The following is a 21,720-nucleotide window of genomic DNA, read 5'->3' on the forward strand; positions in this document are numbered from 1 at the left end:
ATTTTTTGTTTTTGAGGTAGGTAAATCGTGTAAGGAGGTTAACTAATGAATAAGGTGGTATTTAAAAATGATTTAAGACATGGATATTTTGTTGATTGTTTTTTAATTATGTTTCAAATATTTAAATGTAGGTTGGCAAATAATTTAATAATGACGTTTTGTATACCTAATAGATGAGATTTAAAAATATTGTTAACTATAATATTTGCTATTTTTAAACAGCACTCAATAAAAAATAAAAAATTGTATGCTCGCATTATAGGTAGGTACCTACCATATAAAATCTAGCCTCTAGGTATAAAAAAATGAATAACTACCTAGAGGTTTTTTCTCTATATTTTTATAGATAAACTAAGTAAGCCTGCTTATAATTAAAAAATAAATAAATTTGAATAAAAATATATTTTTTTACAATTTTATAACAATACGAATTCAGTGTAAACTGTAAATTATAATATTACTTATATTGTTTATTTAGGAATCAAAGTCATTCGGCGTTTTCCTGTTATATCAATTTAATAACTCAAGAGTGTCATTATGACCTCACGATCGATAAATTGTGATAAAAACTAGTAATAACAATTAACAGTTTGTGTTCATCTGTTTATTTGAAATTTTAACTAAATTGAATTAAAAACATAAACAATTTTGATTGTACATGTACAATTGCATGTACGTACCTACTTAGGTTTATAAACATAACAATTTTTAAATACGCTTTTATTAGCTTCACCTAGGAACCCTATAATTACGAATTACGATCTCTTATTTGCCAGTCAGTTCAATTCACTGTGGAAATAAGAGATTATGATATCGCCGTCCCCGGAGAATAAAATGATAATTGCATAAACACAACTTTTCAGGAAAAATAAAAAACCGATAATTGGCTATAAGTTGCTAAGCAATAGACGTAGAGAGATAAAAAAATGCTCAATGGTAGCTAATTTTTTAACCTTTTATTAGGTACTAGCTTCCGCCCGCGACTCCGTCCGCGCGGATATTTCGCGCGGAATTGGAATAATTAATATTATTATTTTTCTTTTACACAGAACAAAACCAATGATGTCTATGGTTAAACCTTGGACGTGGCATTGCATCTATATTTCATAATTTTATTTTCCTTAAACAATACCCAGTCAATGGTATTAGTCATTTTCTAGTTAAAAATTGAAATGGTAAATATTTTCAACGAATTTATATCGCAAGCAAATTGTGTTTTGCCGTTCACAAAATGTCGTTGTAAGTTTATAAATGAACGGCATTTTTAACTTCAAAAAAATGAGGTTCAATTCGACTGTAGGTTTTTTTTACTTTGTTTCGCCAGAACTTTTGAGTATTTATTCATTTGAAAGCTGGTGCGTAGCAATGGTCCCATTTAAATTTGGTTTACTTCTGACAAAGCGAAGGCGGTTTTTAGGTTTTTGTTAAAAAGAATATCTATTACCTACCTATGTGTTATGTTAGAAAGTTACTTTTTACAAACCTGCACACGAAGCCCTAATAATTATGTGAAATTTTTGACGTTTAAAATATTATTTTTTTCAGTTTTAACGCCAGTTCTTACTGCTGTAGTAAATGAAACACCCGGACTTTGCAGGTAAATCCATACTAATATTATAAATGCGAAAGTAACTACTAAAAAGTAGATATGTACATATATTGTATATGCTTTTATTTAAATACTAGGTATCCGCTCGCTGCTTCGCCCGCGCAGTCAAAGAAAAACCCGCATAGTTCCCATTCCCGTGGGATTTCCGGGATTGCGTCATTTTCCCGGAATAAAAAGTAGCCTATGTCCTTTCTCGGGTATCAAAATATCTCCATACCAAATTTCATGAAAATTGGTTCAGTAGTTTAGGCGTGATTGAGCAACAGACAGACAGACAGAGTTACTTTCGCATTTATAATATTAGTATGGATGTATCTATATTTCAGTTCTGGTGAGTTCCAATGTGGAGACGGTGCGTGTATAAGTTTGGACCAAGCTTGCAACGGGGAAGCTGACTGTATTGGCGGTCGTGATGAACAAGCGTGTAGTGGTATGAGGTAAGTTGTGACTGTGAGGTAAGTCGTCATAACCCTTATAATAATATTGTAATTATTGAAATAATATTTCATATTCTCTCAAACTCAAACATTTATTGAAGTGGAACTCCATAAGCGCCTTGAGAATAAAATTTCAAGGTCGCGTCATGGTAATACCGTCACGTCATGGAGTAAGGCGACGATTTTGGCATCTTTGAATCTTGCCAAAAAAGTTTCACTTCTGACACATGTGCTCGGTACACACGTTCCTTTTTTTATTCAATTAGACTTCTTCTAAAGTACTTTTGAATCGAAACAATTTTTAATCGTCATATCATAGTTTTACCATTTACCACCGATTCGGAAAACATTTTCTACGTAGAATAATTGGCAAGAAACTTATTGTTTGAGATCATTGTTTTATCATCTCAATAGATCGCATCGCGCAGCGTCCTTTATAATATAAAAAATTCGATTGCTCTGGCGGGATCATGGGTGGCCGAGAGGCTAGGCATAGCCCCGGAATGGCAGAAAGACGCGGGATCGAATCCCGCCTCGTGATGGATTTTTTTCTATTCTTTAAAAAAATATTTAAACACATTTATTTCCATTCAACTTTTAATGAATCTTCTCTGTAAAGAAAAGAAATACAAATGATGAAGTATGATAAAGTCTGGGTGAAAATTAAGGCTTAAAAAGTACAAAAGTGACCTATAATTATCACTTATGTACATAGGATATTGTTCGTTATTCAAAATATTCATATGTAAAAAAATATTTTCTATCTCTCTTATCCTAATATTAGGTCCTAATATACTTATTTATTTACTTTCAGTCACGTGAATCCATTGGAGGATTTAATTTTACATCGAAGAAGAAGACAGACGAGTTGTGGGTAAGATTAAGATTAATAATACCATACAAACTGACATACATTTTGACACCAACACAACACAACAATTTTGCAACAATTTTGAAAGAACAAAATTAGAATTTTTGTAATTGCAGAATTATTGCTATTTAAAGTGAATTAAAGTAGTATTTTTATACAATACACAAAAACAAAAAATAAATCGTAAATCGTAATCATAACAAAAAAAAAAAAGTAATTATTTTCTGGGCATAATTTTCGCCAATAAAGTAGAATACAAAATTGTGCATTGTGGCAATAAAATCTACTGCTGCGCCTGTGTACACATGTGCTTAAGGACCCTTACTCCTTAGTAGGTAAATCGGCAAAATGGACTGTTTCCTATGAGCTATAATTGAAAATATTGAAGAACAGAATTCTAATATGTATTACAGAACGTATGTGTGATGGGATGACTGCTTCCAAAACACGATTGGAAAAATTTTGCTCGATTAAAAAAAATCCTGAAGTTACCTCTAAAATATCATATAAATGCTCATTACAACCGTATTTTACGATAATAATTCGTATAAAATCACAAATACGTATACCTTCCTGATTTCGTCACTGTTTTAGATTTAGAAAATACTAAATATTTCCATTCACTTTTTGATAAAAATGTGAATGGCGCTTACGATTTTTAGTTTCGAGCACGTTGATTCCATACTAAACGCGGACCCCCTCACCCCTTACCTCAGGCCCGAATAGCTGAATTTTCGCTGACCGTCTAACACCCCTTAAACTATAGCTCATTTTGGTCACACATTTTTACACAAAGATTTTAGAGGTACAGAAATAATAAATAAATTAATAAATAATTTTTCAGACGCAATCAGTGGAAATGCCGCGATGGTACATGTATAGGTTTTGACGGCAAATGTGATGGCGTTGTCGACTGTCCTGATGGTAGTGATGAAACGTTTCCATTGTGCAGGAATATGAAGTAAGTTTGTAGAATGTAGATAATAAATATATTTATAATAAATAATGAAGAAATCTTACTAATAATAGAATCTAGTTTTTTAGGTCCGGTTTTAGGTAGAAAGTACTTAAAATTAAAGAAAGGATAATAATAGTGTAGCTTGTTTTTAATTAGTGTTGCTATTATTTAAAAGATGATATCTCTTCTTGAGTAAAGCCCCACCACTAAAATAACTAGTGTTAAAACCACTTTTGACTGCAAAAATCAGTCAAAAACGTTATTGACCATCGCCTTGACAAATGCTTTTTGCCATTATGTCATAAAGCATTATTAATTCCAGTTTGGAAAAATAGTGGCATTACTTTCTACAGGAGGTTTCTTTAGGTTTCATTTTCTTTAAGAATTTATAAATTACTAGCTTACCGCCCGCGGCTTCGCCCGCTTTGTCTAAAACCTAATAAATTTGAGATTTAAAGTTTAAACTATCCTATCTCACAAGTTGGATCGAACTGCACATGGTGTGCGAATTTTATTATAATCGGTTAAGTGGTTTAGGAGTCCATTGAGGACAAACATTGTGACACGAGATTTATATATGTATATTAAGATAGCCACAATTTTTTTTCCAGATGTCAAAGCAATTGGTTCAAATGTACATACGGTGCGTGTGTTGATGGAACAGCCCCTTGTAATGGTATTAAGGAATGCGCTGATGATTCCGACGAGTTATTACCACGTTGTAGGAATGAGACTGAGGAAATAAAGTAAGTAACTATAGTAGTTATACAGCTGAAGAGTTTGTTTGTTTGAATGCACTAATCTCAAGAACTAGTGGCGTATATGAGTTTTTCCTTTTAATCCTTATGAAATATCCGAATTAAAAGTCTAAGGGCGTATTCAGAAAGAAAGCTTGAAACTTATAAGCGCTTATCGGCGCTTGTCAATGCTCAAACCAGCTTGTCAAAACCAGCATTGACAAGCTTGTCAAAACCAGCATTGACAAGCGCCGATAAGCGCTTATAAGTTTCAAGCTTTCTTTCTGAATACACCCTAAATTAGTACTACTGATAACGAGTACCTTATTATATTAGCTATCTATCAGTGAAAGTCCCATCAAAATCGGTCCAGCCGTTCCAGAGATTAGCCGGAACAAACAGATAGACAGACAACAATATTAGAAATTACTATTTCGGTACGTGTACATATTATGTATTTAGTAAAAAGCGGTTACTTTAATATTACAAACAAACATTCCAATTTGATTATTGGTATAGATTATATGTACTTATTATAAGAAATTACACGCGAGGCCGGGTCAAATATTAGTTTGAATGTAATAAGAATGTACTGCGATTCTACACAACTGCCTAATTGAAGTAGACAGTTGATAACAAATCGCAGCGAGTCAACGACTATTAGCAAAGCGAGGGTGGTTGGGTCGAACGTCGTATGAACAACGTCCGAGCCCCTAGGCACGATTCGTACGAATGCGCCACAAGTCAAAGGAAAGCGGCATTTAGTATTCGACAGCTAGCATGTTTTGACAGGAAATAGTGACAACTATAATGACAACTATTCATCCACTAAAATATTAAATCAAAAGTTAAAAATGAAAATTGGCAAGCCTCAGGAGACTTTGAAAATATTTCTGCCTCTAAGAATTTCACTTTAAACTGAAGACTTGAGTTTCTAGGGAAATTATTTTTAAAGCAGGCAACAAAAAATAATGCTTCTAATTTTCTTAGTTGCTGCGTCTAACAGTATGTATAATTTGTATCATGTAACCCAAATAATTGTATTCCCTTAGCGGTCAATTCCGCTGCGCGAACGGCCAACTGATCCCCGCAGCAGACCGCTGCGATGGCAAACCAGACTGTTCAGATGGGTCTGACGAAACCGTCCGGTCGTGTGCTGGCAATACTTGCCCCGGGTACTTGTTCCAGTGTGCGTATGGTGCGTGCGTGGATGAAGGGTCTGATTGTGATAATGTGAGTATCAATTTATTTATTGAAATGAAATTCTTTAGCGTTGAGAATAAAATTTCAAGGTCGCGTCATGGTGTTAGGCGACGATTTGTGTATCTTTGAATCTGGCCAAAGAAGTTTCACTTCTGACACGTGTGCTCAGCACACACGCTATTTTTTAATAATTATATAAGTACTTAAGGAATAAAACGTAATAACTCCAACATTTATTTATTTATCTACTATATGGAGCTCGTGTAAAGCTGATTGTAATAATGTACCTAAGTCATAACTAACAGACCGGAAGATGGTCACAATAAATTCTTAATTGCAAAATGGTTTAAAAATTATTTTTCAATCTAATACATAATTTTATGTACATACATTACAGATCAAAGAATGCGCAGACGGTTCAGATGAGTCAGACGAGTTGTGTAACAGAATAGCGACTGTAACTACTACGACGTCCAGGTAAGTGTTTTCACTGTTTTTCTATATTATATGGTATGGTATATTAGTGCGCGCTGGCTCTTATATGATAAATAATATAATATAACAGGCCTACTGATTTTGTTTTTTGTATGTTTCTGATGATGACTTGTCATAACTTGTTTTGCTTTTAATATCGATATTTCGATGTATGGTGTAAAATTTAATATATTTGCATGCTGTGGGCATTGTGAATGTTATATGTGTCGAATTAATGAATGTTTGAGTTTGAGTTTGAGTATGAGTGTTGGGTAATCGAGCAGTGAAACACCGTATACAATAGAATCACATTTATTTAATGTTACACATAAAATTAAAAATTGGCAAACAAAACAGTTCCCAGTAGTGGAAGCTCCACAAGCTTCGATGCTCGAATGTGAAGTCTCGTCCCGCTGGAGAAATTACTATGAAATATAAATGTTTTAGTGACCCCGAAAGAATATTTGTAATTGTTTGAGATGTTTCAGACCAATTAAGTGTTTCCTTTCCTTTTATCGTCCGCCTCCAACATAAACGTTTCTAAATATATTAGTAGTTTTTTTTTCTGTATAAAGTTGTTTAACTTTCAAAGTCTAAATTTTATTCGTGAATGTGGTGTTTACCTATCTAAAATTGTACACTTAGCTTTAAGTTTAATTTTATGTATAATTGTCAATTTGTGTAACAATTTCCAGTAAACCTTAAATTAATAAATAAATGATTTGTGACTAAAAACTCCCATTTCGTGTATCGCTTTGAGTTTAATTCCTTCCAACAAACGTTAAGATGCCACAATACACAATGAGCAATTTAAGTACACATTACTTTCTTTAGCACAGGTTTATATTAATTACAACACAAATTTTGGTATTAGATGTGATCAATCTTAGTGATCAATACTCAGACGCTAAGATGACACAATGACAATGCATATTACAATTCGCGTGAACAAAAATATAAAATAAAGTGACGGTAGGTCGTAAACATACAGCCCACCAAGGACAAATTTTCAAAATTTTCCTTAATACAACTAACCATACAAAACGTAAATAATAACGAACATCTTAGCGAATTTAACATCAAAACCAAAAATACAAAATAAAATATTACCACATACATAACTAGTAAGAGATTACTAATACGAACATGTTATGAGGCTTAAGACAGACAACAGAAAAAAAAATCAACATTAGTTAGTAACTGGCAAAAAACACAATTTAGAAACAAGACGTTTAATTACATTGTTTTTTACATTTTAAACTGACAACTCGCGTAATTCCGTCCAATCCGGGATGTTTTTCAACTATAATACCATATAACCATCTTCCAGGTGGAAGATCATCCTCTACTACTAACACTAAATCTCCAATTTTAGGTTCAGGAAAAATATTATTCCATTTATAACGATGGTAAAACTGAGTCAAATATTCATTTGACCAACGACGCCAAAAATCTTGTGTCATTTTTTGAGTCATTTGCCACCGTCTGAGATTTGTGATATTAGATGTTTCGTAATTGACATCAGGGGGTAAAACCAGAGATTCTCCCACCAAAAAGTGACCTGGTGTCAGTGGGATTGGATTGTCTGGATTCTCAGTAATTTTAGAAATAGGCCGAGAATTCAGACAAGATTCTATTTGACAAAGTAATGTTGTCATTTCTTCAAATGTCAAAGTTGAATTCCCAACAATGCGCCTTAAATGATGTTTTGTCGATTTTACCCCTGCCTCCCATAGTCCTCCAAAATTTGGGGAATGGGGAGGGATAAAATGCCATTCAGTCCCATTTGTAGCCAGTTGATCTGCAATTTCCTTCACTATACTGGACCTCTCATGAGCATATAAAGATTTGAGTTCTCGTGCTGCACCCACAAAATTTGTCCCATTATCGCTCCATACTTCAGCGCAATGACCACGGCGTGCTATAAAACGCTTAAACGCTGCTAGAAATCCCTGAGCTGTAAGGTCACTTACTGCTTCGAGATGGATAGCGCGTGTGGCCATACAAATGAATAAGCAAATATATCCCTTGAATGACCGATTACCTCTGCCTTTAGAGGTTCTTATATTAATAGGTCCCGCATAATCTACTCCACTCCTTAAGAAAGGTCGACAAGCAGTAGATCTTTCAACCGGTAGTTGTCCCATCAACTGGTGTCTTATGCGAGCGGCATATCGTACACAACGAACACATTTTCGAACACACAGCCGTATTAAATCCTTCGCACCTATTATCCAGTATTTTGATTGCAAATAATTTTGCATCAATTGGGGACCGCCGTGAAATGTTCTCTCATGAGCATCCACAATAATCAAAGTTGTAAACTGTGATTTACGAGGAAGAATGATAGGATGTTTTCTCTCATCACTAAGGATTGCCTGCTGCAGTCTGCCACCTACTCGTAGGATACCGTCTTCGTCAACTATTGGATTGAGTGAGGTAAGTTTACTTTTTTTATTTATTTCCTTTTTATTTCTTAAATCTGCAAGCTCTTCACCGAAATGTTTTTCTTGGCATCTTTTAACACATATTTTTAAACTTTCTCTTATTTCAAAACTTGTTATCCAATCCTTCTGATCCTCTACTTCCTTTTTTCTCATTCTTTTAATTAGTCTTTTACAGAGTGCAGTAACGCGGAGCAGTCTTCTCAAAGATGAAAAGCGTGAGTATATTTCTTCTTCAGGATCTGCTTCATCACTGTGAGTATTAATTAAACAAATTTTCATTTTTCTTTCTTCTAGATCTGTATCTTCTATTTGACTTCTTGTAAAATTTATATCCTTTTCTTGCAGCCACTTTGGCCCTTCCTTCCAGATTTGAACATCCCATTGCGTACTGCCACGCGATGCACAATCTGCAGGATTATCCTTGGTAGATACGTGTTGCCATTGCTGCGGTTCCAGCGAAGTAATAATCTCCGACACACGGTTGGCGACAAAGGTTTTCCAACGACTAGGTTGTCCTTGAAGCCAAGCGAGCACAATTTGTGAGTCGGTCCACGCATGAATAGAAGATTTCTCCATACCCATGGCTTGAGACACTTCAAGTAGCAGTCTTGTGAGTAGTACAGCTCCACAAAGTTCCAATCTCGGAATCGAAACTTGTTTAATGGGCGCTACCTTTGTTTTGGAAGCAATTAATGCAACATTAATTTCCCCATTGGAATTAACTACTCGCAAGTACACAACTGCCGCAAATGCAACATTTGAAGCATCGCAGAAGCCATGCAATTCGCGAACTTTATCATCATTATTGATGTTGATCCAGCGTGGGATACTAAATTTGGTAAGTGAATCTAATTCACTTCTATACTTGAGCCAGTCCTTCAGTAATTGTGGAGGAAGTTCATCATCCCACTTAATTCCCGAGAGCCATAACTTCTGTATAAAAGCTTTGGCTGAAATTATTACTGGCGCAAGCCAACCAACAGGATCAAATAATCGAGAAATTTCTGAAATAACTTTTCTTTTTGTTACAGGAGGAGAGAGCTGTGGAATCTTTACTACGTATTCAAATTCATCGGTTCTTCTGTTCCAGGTAAGTCCTAAAATTTTCATGATTTCATCTATTTTTAGTTTCAGGTTTTCCGCTTGATCTTCAACATCTTCATTAATTTCTTTAAGTATTTCTTCGCTATTACTGCTCCATTTTTGCAAGACGAATCCACCTCCTTGTAGAAGTTGTGTTATTTCCTTATAAATTTGCTTACCTTCTTCCACAGAAAAGCAACCCGACATAAAATCGTCCATGTAAAATTCACGAAGTACCCTTTCAGCAGCCAGCGGATACTTCAACCCATCGTCGTGTGCAACTTGCTGTAATGATTTCACAGCGAGATAAGGTGCTGAAGCCGTACCAAAGGTAACTCGTAAGAGGCGCAGATGCTGCAATCTTTGATCTGGATCTTCACGCCACACAAAACGTTGAAAATTTGTATGTAATTCAGATATTTTCACCTGTCTGTACATTTTTATAATGTCAGCGACAAGACAAATTGGATATTGACGCCAACGCATTATTATGTGACGTAAGTCAGGTTGTAGTGATGGGCCTACCATAAGTTCGTCATTCAATGTGATGCCATTGGTTCCTGGACAAGAAGCGTTGAAGACAACTCGGACTTTGGTAGTATCCTTATCCTCTCGGATCACTGCATGGTGAGGTAAGTATACAGCATCCGCCGAATCTTCTTCATGCGATGGCACAGTTTCCACGTGACCTAAATTTTTATATTCTTCTATGACAGCAGCATACTCAGCCTTAAGTTTAGGATTCTTTAATAAACTATTCTCGAGCCGATTAAATTGTTTTATTGCAATAGCCTTTGAATTACCATATTTGCAATTCGGATCATCGGTTCGAAATGGTAAATGTACTATATAGCGTCCTGAACTATCTCTCCTAGTAGTTGATGAGTATATATTCTCACATTTAATTTCCTCCTCTGTAAAAAGTGATTTATCAGAGGCAAATTGATCCGATTCAAGCTCCCAAAACTTCTTCATAAGTTCGTATTCATCGTTTTGATGAATATGATTGCACCAAATAGTGCTGGAGCTCGATCTGGATTGAATTGGACCCGATAGAATCCAACCCAGCTGTGTATTTTGCGCGATTAATGAACTGGGTGAATTCTTCATCAGACCTTCAAGCAAAATCTGACCATAAACATCTGCTCCAAGGAGCATGTCAATTTTATTTGGTGTTGCAAAGAAAGGATCTGCTAAAACTAATTGAGATACTTCAGGACTAAGATTAACAACAGCATTCCTTTCCGGAAGTACTGAGGTGAGCTTATTGAGCACAAAAGCTTGGACGCAAATTTTAAAGTTGCAATGGCGTGATTCAATCTCAATTTCTACCCTCGCTTTAGAGGCAACAGAACTTGAGTGGTCACTACCCAAACCAATAATGGAGCTTTTGTGTGGAATCTTTCTTAGCCCAAGAAGTTGAACAGCGGCTTCAGTCAAAAATGAAGCCTGTGATCCTTGATCAATGAGACATCTTAACGTGATCAATGAGCCTGTGTGTGACCTGGCATTAACTAATGCGGTGGCAAGTAAAACTTGTCCACTGAAACGTGAAAAGCAGGCTCTAATATTATTAATATTTTTTACCTGTGTTGATGTAGATGCTGTCGCTTCCTTAGCATCTGGTTCTGCCTCCCTCATTTGAGGCACCGATGGGAGCGATACATTTTTGGGATGTAGTAAAGAATGATGTTTCTTCTTGCAAATACGACACCTGGAAGACTGGCGACACGAATACACATTGTGACCTGCACCAAGACAATTAAAACAAAGATTTTGTGAATGGACAAAATTCCGTCGAGTATCAGTTATTTCTCTAGAAAAACTTTTACAATTTCGCAAATGATGATAATCAGAACAATAAATACATTTTAAATTTGAAATATGAAACGCTTTCGGAGTAAAATTAGTTCTATATTGTTGAGTATTTTGTTTAGCTACCTTAGGATCAATAAATTCTAATGAACGTGAACGGATTTCTAAAAATTCTATAAATTCTTTATATGTTGGTAATAAATTACAATTTTTACTACTTTGCAGTTCCCACTGCTTACGGGACTCGGAATCTAATTTTAAACTTACAACATAAATAACAATAGTATCCCAAGTACTTACATCTATTGACAAATTTTTAAGTGCAAACATACATTCATTAGTAGTATCTAATATTTCGCGTAACGCTGTAGCTGATTCAGTTGTTACAGTTTTTTGATTCATAAATTTCTTTAAGATACAATTGGCAAGATACTTTTTGTTGCTGTACCGATCCTCAAGCTGTTTCCAACATAACTTATAATTTTCTGCAGTTATTGGTATGTGTCGCAAGAACTGTTCCGCTTCTCCAGTGAGTTGACATTTTAAATAATGTAAGCGTTGAACATCATCCAATGTAGGGTTACTATGTACCAGTGACAAAAACAGGTCTCGAAAGCTCATCCATTCTGCATATTTCCCGGAGAAATGTGGGATAGCAATCTTTGGTAATTTAAAACCTTGTTGATTCGAATCTGTAGATGTCGTGCTGCCATCTGGCGCATGATGTACAGTGGATGATTTAACAGTTAAATTAGCTCGAGCTTCCCGCAACTCATACTTATAATCGATATATTGTTCTTCACAATTGCCATATGTATCAGCTTTGACATAAGTAGTAGCATTCAATTTATCACTTTCCGAAACTTGAATAATTTGCGTGTGAGTTTGCAAAAACTGAGACCAAAGTTCCTCAAGCGCATCCAATCTTGTCGATAAATACGCATCATTCGCTAAACGTTCTTTAGGCGATTTCTTAAAATTAGATCTAGCTTTTGTAATTCGATCGTATATATTGTTTTGCACTTTAATATAAGATTCCATCTTTTACAATAAACAAAATTAACATATAAAAAACTTTATAAAAATCTCAACGTGAAATACCTATTTGAAATATGTAATCTACTAAATCAAATATATTTACTATATAAAATCCGAAATATATTTATAAATTCAATGTTCATAAAGTGACAATTAGGTACTTATTCACAGATTATAATATTTAAGTACATAATTATTTAACTATTTACTTAATGATCTAAGATAATTGTTTTTTAGATTCAGCTAAACACGTAACCTTGAACTATCTAACAAGTTCACATTAGGTACATCAATCTTTAAAGTACATATCAATTATTTTGTAATAGCAATTAGCAAGTTTTATATACGATTTACACATAGAGTCCCAATACAATATTAAAGTCCAATTATTACGATATTGCGAATGTACTCACGGTTTGTCCACTTCTTTACTCACTCACAGCACTTATACACAAAATAAACTCCAGGTGCAGATGTGAAGACACGAAACACGATGATAGAACACCCAACTCGATGTCACGTATTATTTGTCGTAATCCACCAATAATTACTTCGATATTGTCGTAACTCCAAAGCCAGTATTCTCCAGTATAGTTTTATATTATATCTTATATCTTATATCCGGCAATCGCAAGGACCATGACTAAAAACTCCCATTTCGTGTATCGCTTTGAGTTTAATTCCTTCCAACAAACGTTAAGATGCCACAATACACAATGAGCAATTTAAGTACACATTACTTTCTTTAGCACAGGTTTATATTAATTACAACACAAATTTTGGTATTAGATGTGATCAATCTTAGTGATCAATACTCAGACGCTAAGATGACACAATGACAATGCATATTACAATTCGCGTGAACAAAAATATAAAATAAAGTGACGGTAGGTCGTAAACAATTTGTTTGATATTATATCACGTATTCCAGGCCACAAACCGGCAAGTGCATAGTACCACAACACCCGAACAACGGGCGGTACATAGTTGCTGGGGCTGGTACTGCAGTACCGGGCTCCCGGTTCCCGGTACTGAGCCTGAACGTGTCCTGTAACCCGGGATACAGGCCAAGAGCCGACCCTACTGTGTTGTGTGTGGATGGCGCTTGGTCGGCTGACTACCCGCAGTGTACACGTGAGTAGCACCACACAGACACACATACACACAGTATAGTACCACACAGATAAACATATGTTTATATAATATATGCTGTATAATAAATTATGCTGTTTATATAAACAGCAACTGATACGGGTACACACAGATACACAAGGTGCCGCAGCAGGCACTGAAATAAATAAAAAATAGGTACCTACCAACTTTTTGTCGTTTGAAAGTGATTTTGTCGTTTGAAAGCGCGTAAATAAAGCGTGGAAGTAGATTTACTATGAAAAACTACTGAACCGTTTTTGAAGAAACGCGTTGATCCCTTATTTTAGAAACCCAATAAAACCTAAAAGAAAGTATTTCCAATCGACTTATACGTTTTTGAGATCGTGGACAAACACACATTCATAAAATTAGCACACGTGTTTCCAACATATAGATTAAAATATCCAAAAACCGTGCAATTCTGACAATATTACATACCTAAACATTGAATTATCTCTTTTTGAAGTCAATAAATAAGTTATCTATTTATTATAATAATTTATTATAAATAATTCCAGGTTTCTGCCACTTAAACCCACATGAGAGCGTCACCTACCGTTGCCTTATCTCCGGTTCGAATTCCCTCGAAGGTTCCAGAACTTGCAACACAGACGAACCAGACGGCACAATCGCCAGACCGGAATGTAACAGACCGAATTACTATTCTCCCTCCGTTCTCCCTCTAATGCGCTGTTCTGACGGGAATTGGGACTTCACTCCAACTTGCCAGCCAGGTTTGGTCAAAAATGGCACTAATATTACTATTATTGTACAAGATGGCGTCGAAGTTTATGTTTCACAGTTTCAGTATGCCGGCCCTAATGTAACAACTACACATAATATACAAATCAGTACAAATAAAATACAACCAACAAACAATCAAGTGAATACAAACACACATAACAATCGAATACAAATCGATAAAGATATACAACCAAATACAAATAACAATCAAATACATTTCGATACAAATAAAGGAATACAATCAAATACAAATGAACATGTTTTTACAACAGTTGGTCCTACAACTAACGAATTAGATGAAGGTAGAAAAGATTATGACTTAGACTATGGTGATTGGAGAAAAGGCTCTAATAATAAGAACAATTTTAATTTCTTTTTCAATTCAAATCACTCGAAAATTCAAGTAAATGCACCTGATTCTAAAATTTATTTTAAAGATTAGCTATGTTGGTTAGCAATGTCTACAGCCAAAACTGGTCAAAGCTTTTGACTCCAAAACGCCGGCAAAGCAGTGATCATTTTAGACAAAAATATATATAGCCACTAGCTTTCCGCCCGCGGCTTCGCCCGCGTTTTCAAAGAAAAACCCGCATAGTTCCCGTTCCCGAGGGATTTCCGGGATAAAACCTATCCTATCTCTCAAGTTGAATCGAACTGCACACGGTGTGCGAATTTTATTATAATCGGTTAGGTGATTTAGGAGTCCATTGAGGACAAACATTGTGACACGAGATTTATATATATTAAGATTATACATAGAGATATTCTTTAAAGATTATAACCGAAACGTAGTGTAGTATTATAGTCACATAGCTATGCATATTAGGGCCGATTTTTCAATGCTCGGATAAAACTTATTCGTCGAATAATGTATAAAACTACCATTTTAAAAACGTATTCTAATTGCCCGTATTTGACAGTTTACGTGACATTTTAATATTATCGTGTAATACTTTGTTGGACGGATAAGTTTTATCCAAGCATTGAAAAATCGGCCCTTAGTTTGATAATTTAGTTTATAGAATTTAAATGAAAAGAAAAACAAAAGAAAAATATAGAAAAAGTCGATTACGAGTATTACCGGTACAGTGGAATAAATTCGACATCTCAAGAAGTATCACGGACTGGCAGAAAAACGCGGGTTTGAATACTGTCTCGTGATCAATTTTTTTTACCATTAAAAATATCTCATCTATACAAAATATAGTTATTATTTAACTGTTAGTAGAATTGAACCAAAAACGCAGTTTTCGTGCAATATAACAGTAGTTCCTATTTCGTATACTCCATATTATTATAGTTGTTATTTATAAAACACTTTTATTAGCTTCAAACTATGTTTGTATATATCCGAAACCTTTGCGCTCGATTTTGATCCACTTTAAAAAGATTTAATTCAAACTTTATAAAGATATACAACCAAATACAAATGAACATGTTTTTACAACAGTTGGTCCTACAACTAATGAATTAGATGAAGGTAGAAAAGATTATGACAATTGAGTATTTGAATAAAAAAAAATATCGATTTTTTTAAATGTATTTTAAAACCTTATTATTAATAATATTGATATTTAATGCAAAAAACTCCAAAAAAAAAATGTTTCTATTAATTATAAGCAATTAAAAATTGATGAAATTTAAATTAAAATCACGTGACTATAAACGCGCCATGACTGGTCACCATAGATGTGACGTCAAAATGTTATAGTTGTATACGTTTTTGTATCAACTGCAATGTGTGAAAACTAACATTATGACGTCACACGCGTCCGGGTGACGCTTCGGGAGTTGTCGGTGTGTTTTCGGTACTGGATTCAAAGACTAATTTTTATTTTGAAATACCTTTTGAATTATTGCAAAAAAAAATTAAAAATATAGTTTTGGTATAAAACTAATATATAATCTTTCCATTGAGCACAAAAAAATTTTTATTCAAATACTCAATTATTATTAATCAAGGATCGGTGACAATACAATGATTTCATGAGATTTTCTCAGTAATTTTTTAAAAGTATATTTATTTATATTGAATCAAATGTAGGGTACATCTAAGTAATATATTTTCGACTAGCGGTCCGCCCGGCTTCGCCCGTAGTACATATATAGCCCTTAGCACTTAGAAATCACGTACATATCGAACGGTGAAATAATTTTTGAAATCGGTCCAGTAGTTCCTGAGATTAGTGTGGTCAAACATAAAAATCTTCAGCTTAATTTATATTAACGTAACGTTACGTTTTTTGTAAGTGCAATACACATAATTATAACACAAATTAATAATGTATTCTCATAATATTGCCATATGAAGCGTAATCATTTTACAGTCATTTTACATTATACAGAGCATAAAAGTTCAGACCACTAAAAATTCCTTTTTGTTGGTCTGATCATAATTATTATACATAATTAATTTAGACTTATGTTTTATAATTATTTAAGTAAATTAAAATATATGCTGACCCTTCGGGATTAAAAAAATATACATGTATGATGTAAGGTGACAATTACTTTAAGGGCCGATTTTTCAATCATTGGTTAAAACTTACCCGTCCAATAAAGTATTACACGATACTATTAAAATGTCACCTGTAAACTGTCAATTGCATGCAATAAGAATACATTTTGAAATGGTAGTTTAATACATTATTCGATGAATAAGTTTTAACCGAGGATTGGAAAATCAGCCCTAAGTCTATGAAAGTCATGGCTTTTAAATATGTAGTTGATAATGTAAGAAAAAATATAGTGTTCCTATAATTTAGATAATTTTTTTAAGTTACTCATGTTTATATTATTGTAATATATATACATTTTATTTATGTAATGCTTAGTTTTAGTCATAGTATAAGATATACATATTATGATTATATACAGCAGAATGTAATAGGATGGACGATATTAAATAAAGTATTTTTGTATTAAATATTGTTTTATTTACCTCATCCTCCATCGTATTACACAATGCTAATCTATACATCTATACTAATATTATAAAGCGGAAGAGTTTGTTGTTTGAACGCGCTAATCTCAAGAACTACTGGTCCGATTTGAAAAATTCTTTCGTTGTTTGATACCCCAATTATCGAGGCAGGATATAGGATAAGACTAACAGAAGCGGAGGCACGCGGGTGAAACCGCGGGGCGCGGCTAGTTTTTAATAAAAAGTAAATCGATGAGTCTTTTTGATTTTTGTCGAACAAATATCTAGTTAAGGCAAATAATCTCCTTCAGGGAAGGAACGGTATTGTTAAGCTGATATTCTAGAAATATATACGTACCTTATTTTCTTCAGAACTATACTTATACTGATTGAGACCTCAACAGTGAGTTTATGATTGCGTAGTTTGGGTTATTCGAATTCCCATTCAATACATAAAATTATTGTAAATAGGGACGAAGGAATGAATGACTGAAGTAGATGTATAGAAGTAGAATATACTTAAGATAATATGAAATATAGTCTCTTTCTTAGACTCATAAAACCGAAAGAATAGAATAAATTCGATTGCTTCGGCTGGATGACCGGTAGCCGAATGAGCCCCGGTGGAGCGGATAACGTGGGTTCGAATCCCGCCCCGTAATCTAGTTTTTCTATTTAAATCATATATCATTTATATGTCATTTAGTACTGAATCATTGCATCTGTACAGTCACAAGTCTCCTCTGAAAATCAGTGCAGCAATACATTTGAATGCTGCTTTGCTGACGGGGATTCCTTTTTGCCACTATTGCTATTTTTTTTCTGTTCTGTGTGTTAGATTATTAAGATTTATATATATTTTACATGCTGGCAAATAAAACGCTTTCTATCTTAATATATTTAAATCTCGTGTCACAATGTTTGTCCTCAATGGACTCCTAAACCACTCAACCGATTATAATAAAATTCGCACACCATGTGCAGTTCGATCCAACTTGAGAGATATAGTTTAAATCTCAAATCGTTTTAGAGAAAGCGGGCGAAGCCGCGGGTGGTAAGCTAGTAATATTATATAAATCTCGTGTCACAATGTTTGTCCTCAATGGACTCCTAAACCACTCAACCGATTATAATAAAATTCGCACACCATGTGCAGTTCGATCCAACTTGAGAGATAGGATAGTTTAAATCTCAAATCGTTTTAGAGAAAGCGGGCGAAGCCGCGAGCTAAGCTGGTTTCTATTATTTCTGTTTATAAAAATTTGAAATATTTAAAAAAAAAACGTTTCCCCAATAGAATGCGGTAGAGTAACACCAGAAGGTGTCCAACTCGTAATAGACGGTTGGGCAGCCAAACGCGGGGAACTACCTTGGCATACAGGCATATACTCCAAACGGACTACACCGTACAAGCAGATCTGTGGGGGCTCGCTTGTTAGCAGCACTGTTGTTATATCTGGTGAGTAATAGTATAAAAAAGTCGCTTTCTCTGTCCCTATGTCCCTTTGTATGCTTAAATCTTTAAAACTACGCAACGGATTTTGATGGGGTTTTTTTTATAAATTCGCTCTGAGTGAAAAATAAAGTTTTAATATATAATTTATTAGGTTTTAGAAACAGCATGCGAAGCGGCGGGAAGAAAGCTAGATATTAAATAATTGACGAAAAATTTACATAGACTACAAATGACAGACTACAAGACAATGATCTACACTTGATCCTTTTTTGGTGGAACTGTGGGACATATTTTATTTTTTTTACCAATTTTCGATGTCACGTTGTCTCGCGTTATAAATATTTTTCTTTTTATCATGGTTATCCCTCATATTAACTTCACTACATAGTATAAAACAAAGTCGCTTTCTTTTTTCCTATGTCCTTTTGTCCCTTTGTATGCTTAAATCTTTAAAGCAACGCAACGGATTTTGATGCGGTTTTTTAATATATTCGCTCTGAGTGCAGAAGAAGGTTTTAATATACATAATTATAATTTATTGTCTTTTAGAAAAAGCGGGCGCAGACGCGGGCGGAAAGCTAGTACGTTATAAATGTTAAAGTGAAACTTTTATTACAGCATCTCAAACTTTTTGTTCTGTGTAGCGCATGACGCGTGACGTACGATAATTATCGTACAAATACGATAATTATCGTAAGTTTCACTTTTACCGTGGTTTCATAAAACCACACAACATTTTTTTTTCTTTCTTTCTAACACGGTTCTTGGTTTTTATTCCAGCCGCCCATTGCTTCTGGGATGACTTAACAAAGAAGCAACCGGCACAGAAGTACGCGATTGCAATTGGCAAACTGTACCGGCCGTGGAATGAACCTAAAGACGTAGACGCTCAGAAGTCGGATGTGAGTACATTTTTTTTTTCAATGTGTAAATCTATACTGATATTATAAAGCTAAAGAGTTCGTTTGTTTGAACGTGCTAATATCAGGAACTACTAGTCCGATTTGAAAAATTGTTTCGGTGTTAGATAGCCCATTTACCGAGAAAGACTATAGGAATATATTATCACGCTAAAACCAACAGGAGCGGAGCAATGCGGGTAAAACCGGGCACAGATAGTATAAAATAATTAAAAAAAATTCTAGGGCTTGCGAAAACGGCCCACCAATCATAGCCACTAGAGGCCAGCGACAGCCATTACATGTTTTTTTTTTTTTTTTGTGTGGTGTTTCTCAATGTTAGCCAGAAGGGCTTCTACATTTTAACGCGGACGCGGGGGTGAACTGAAGGTTCACCCTGGTAGCGACATGCACAAGGGCGTCCCCCCTTGACGGGGACCACGAACCTCGGCTTGAGCTGTCGCTTGAGTGGAGGAGGCCAGAAGGGCCCTAATCGGACGGGCGCTCACCCGGGTGGGCGCGGGAACGCGGAACAAGGGACCTCGTCTTCGCCGGCGAAGACGGTGTACGCTTTCTGCTGTGGTGTGTGCGGTGTCGCGGTTTGTTCGACGTTGGGCTTCAATCGCCGAGTCTAGCCGTGCGTTAGCTTTGGTAATATCATCGTCGGAGTCGTCCAAGACATGTCTCGGCCGCCTACGACGATGAGTGGGATCGGGTTTCGCGACGTATGCGATGGCCTTTGTCACCAATGGGTTAGGGTGGTTTTTAGCCTTGTCGAAGTAGCGCTTAGACGCTTGCTTCATCCATTGGGCTATGGTGGGGAGTTCTAAGTCCCTATGTAGGTCCACGTTACGCACGAACCAGGGCGCTCCAGTCGCTGTTCTCATGAACCGCGACTGAATCGTCTGGAGCTTGTGTATGGAGCTGGGAGCGCAATGCGCGAAAACTACACTACTATACGTGAGGATTGGACGGACCACCGTTTTGTAAAGTGTCACCTTATTTCTAAGGGACATTTTACTGCGTCTGTTAATAAGGTAATAGAGCCGGCTCAGAACAAAGCTGGCTTTCTTACGGACTGCCTTAATGTGGGCGCTAAATGTCATGTTTGCGTCTAGAGTGACGCCTAAGAATTTGGTGTGCTTTTGCCACGGAATGACTTGGCCATAGAGTTTGACACTATCTATGGCCTCGGGGCCGCCGCGCCTGAAGAGCACGGCGGCGCTCTTGTCGGGGTTCACAGTGATACCCCATTTGCGGAACCATCTGCCTAATGCATCGGTCGCGGATTGTAGGAGTGGAGCTATTCTTTTGCGGTTTGGACACGACACGTAGAGTGCCGTGTCGTCCGCGAAGAGGGATAATTGCACTTTGTCGTGCTTTGGGATGTCGCTAGTGTATAGCGCGAATAGAAGGGGCGACAAGACGGAGCCCTGAGGGACTCCGGCCTGGATGGGACGTGAAGACGAGAGCGTGCCGTCTAATCTGTAGCGGAAGGACCGGTTAGACAAGAAGTCTCGTATGATGAACACGAGACTGTCTGGCACGCCGAGAGTGTACAGTTTGTAAATCAAACCGTTGTGCCAGATCTTGTCGAACGCCTTCGCTACGTCAAAGAAGACCGCTCCCGTTCTGTGGGGTTTGAGGCGGGTGAGGCCCGCGAGAATGTACTCCGTGATGCGGTGTACTTGGTGAGGACATGAGTGAGCTCGTCTAAAGCCGAACTGTTCGTCTGGGAGCAGTTTTTGGCAATGACTGCGTCCCAGAGGCGTTTGGAGATGATTCTCTCATAGATTTTCCCCAGAGAGCTGAGGAGACTAATGGGACGGTAACTAGATGCCACGTTCCGGGGTTTGCCCGGTTTGTGGATCCCG

At 35.9% G+C, this 21,720-nt stretch overlaps 1 protein-coding gene across 1 annotated transcript in view; it reads left to right on the forward strand.

Annotated features, from left to right (window-relative positions):
• Positions 1-21,720, forward strand: part of LOC123702119 (modular serine protease-like) — a 29,758-nt gene that overhangs the window by 162 nt on the left and 7,876 nt on the right. Inside the window, exons 2-12 of the mRNA XM_045649766.1 lie at positions 1,546-1,597; positions 1,936-2,046; positions 2,861-2,920; positions 3,762-3,878; positions 4,487-4,621; positions 5,665-5,845; positions 6,213-6,292; positions 13,604-13,806; positions 14,343-14,558; positions 18,789-18,950; positions 19,728-19,849. Coding sequence (XP_045505722.1) covers positions 1,546-1,597; positions 1,936-2,046; positions 2,861-2,920; positions 3,762-3,878; positions 4,487-4,621; positions 5,665-5,845; positions 6,213-6,292; positions 13,604-13,806; positions 14,343-14,558; positions 18,789-18,950; positions 19,728-19,849 — 1,439 coding nt within the window. The remainder of the gene's footprint in view (positions 1-1,545; positions 1,598-1,935; positions 2,047-2,860; positions 2,921-3,761; positions 3,879-4,486; positions 4,622-5,664; positions 5,846-6,212; positions 6,293-13,603; positions 13,807-14,342; positions 14,559-18,788; positions 18,951-19,727; positions 19,850-21,720) is intronic.

The sequence above is a fragment of the Colias croceus genome, chromosome 23, assembly GCF_905220415.1.
Source record: "Colias croceus chromosome 23, ilColCroc2.1".
Lineage (NCBI taxonomy): Eukaryota > Metazoa > Arthropoda > Insecta > Lepidoptera > Pieridae > Colias > Colias croceus.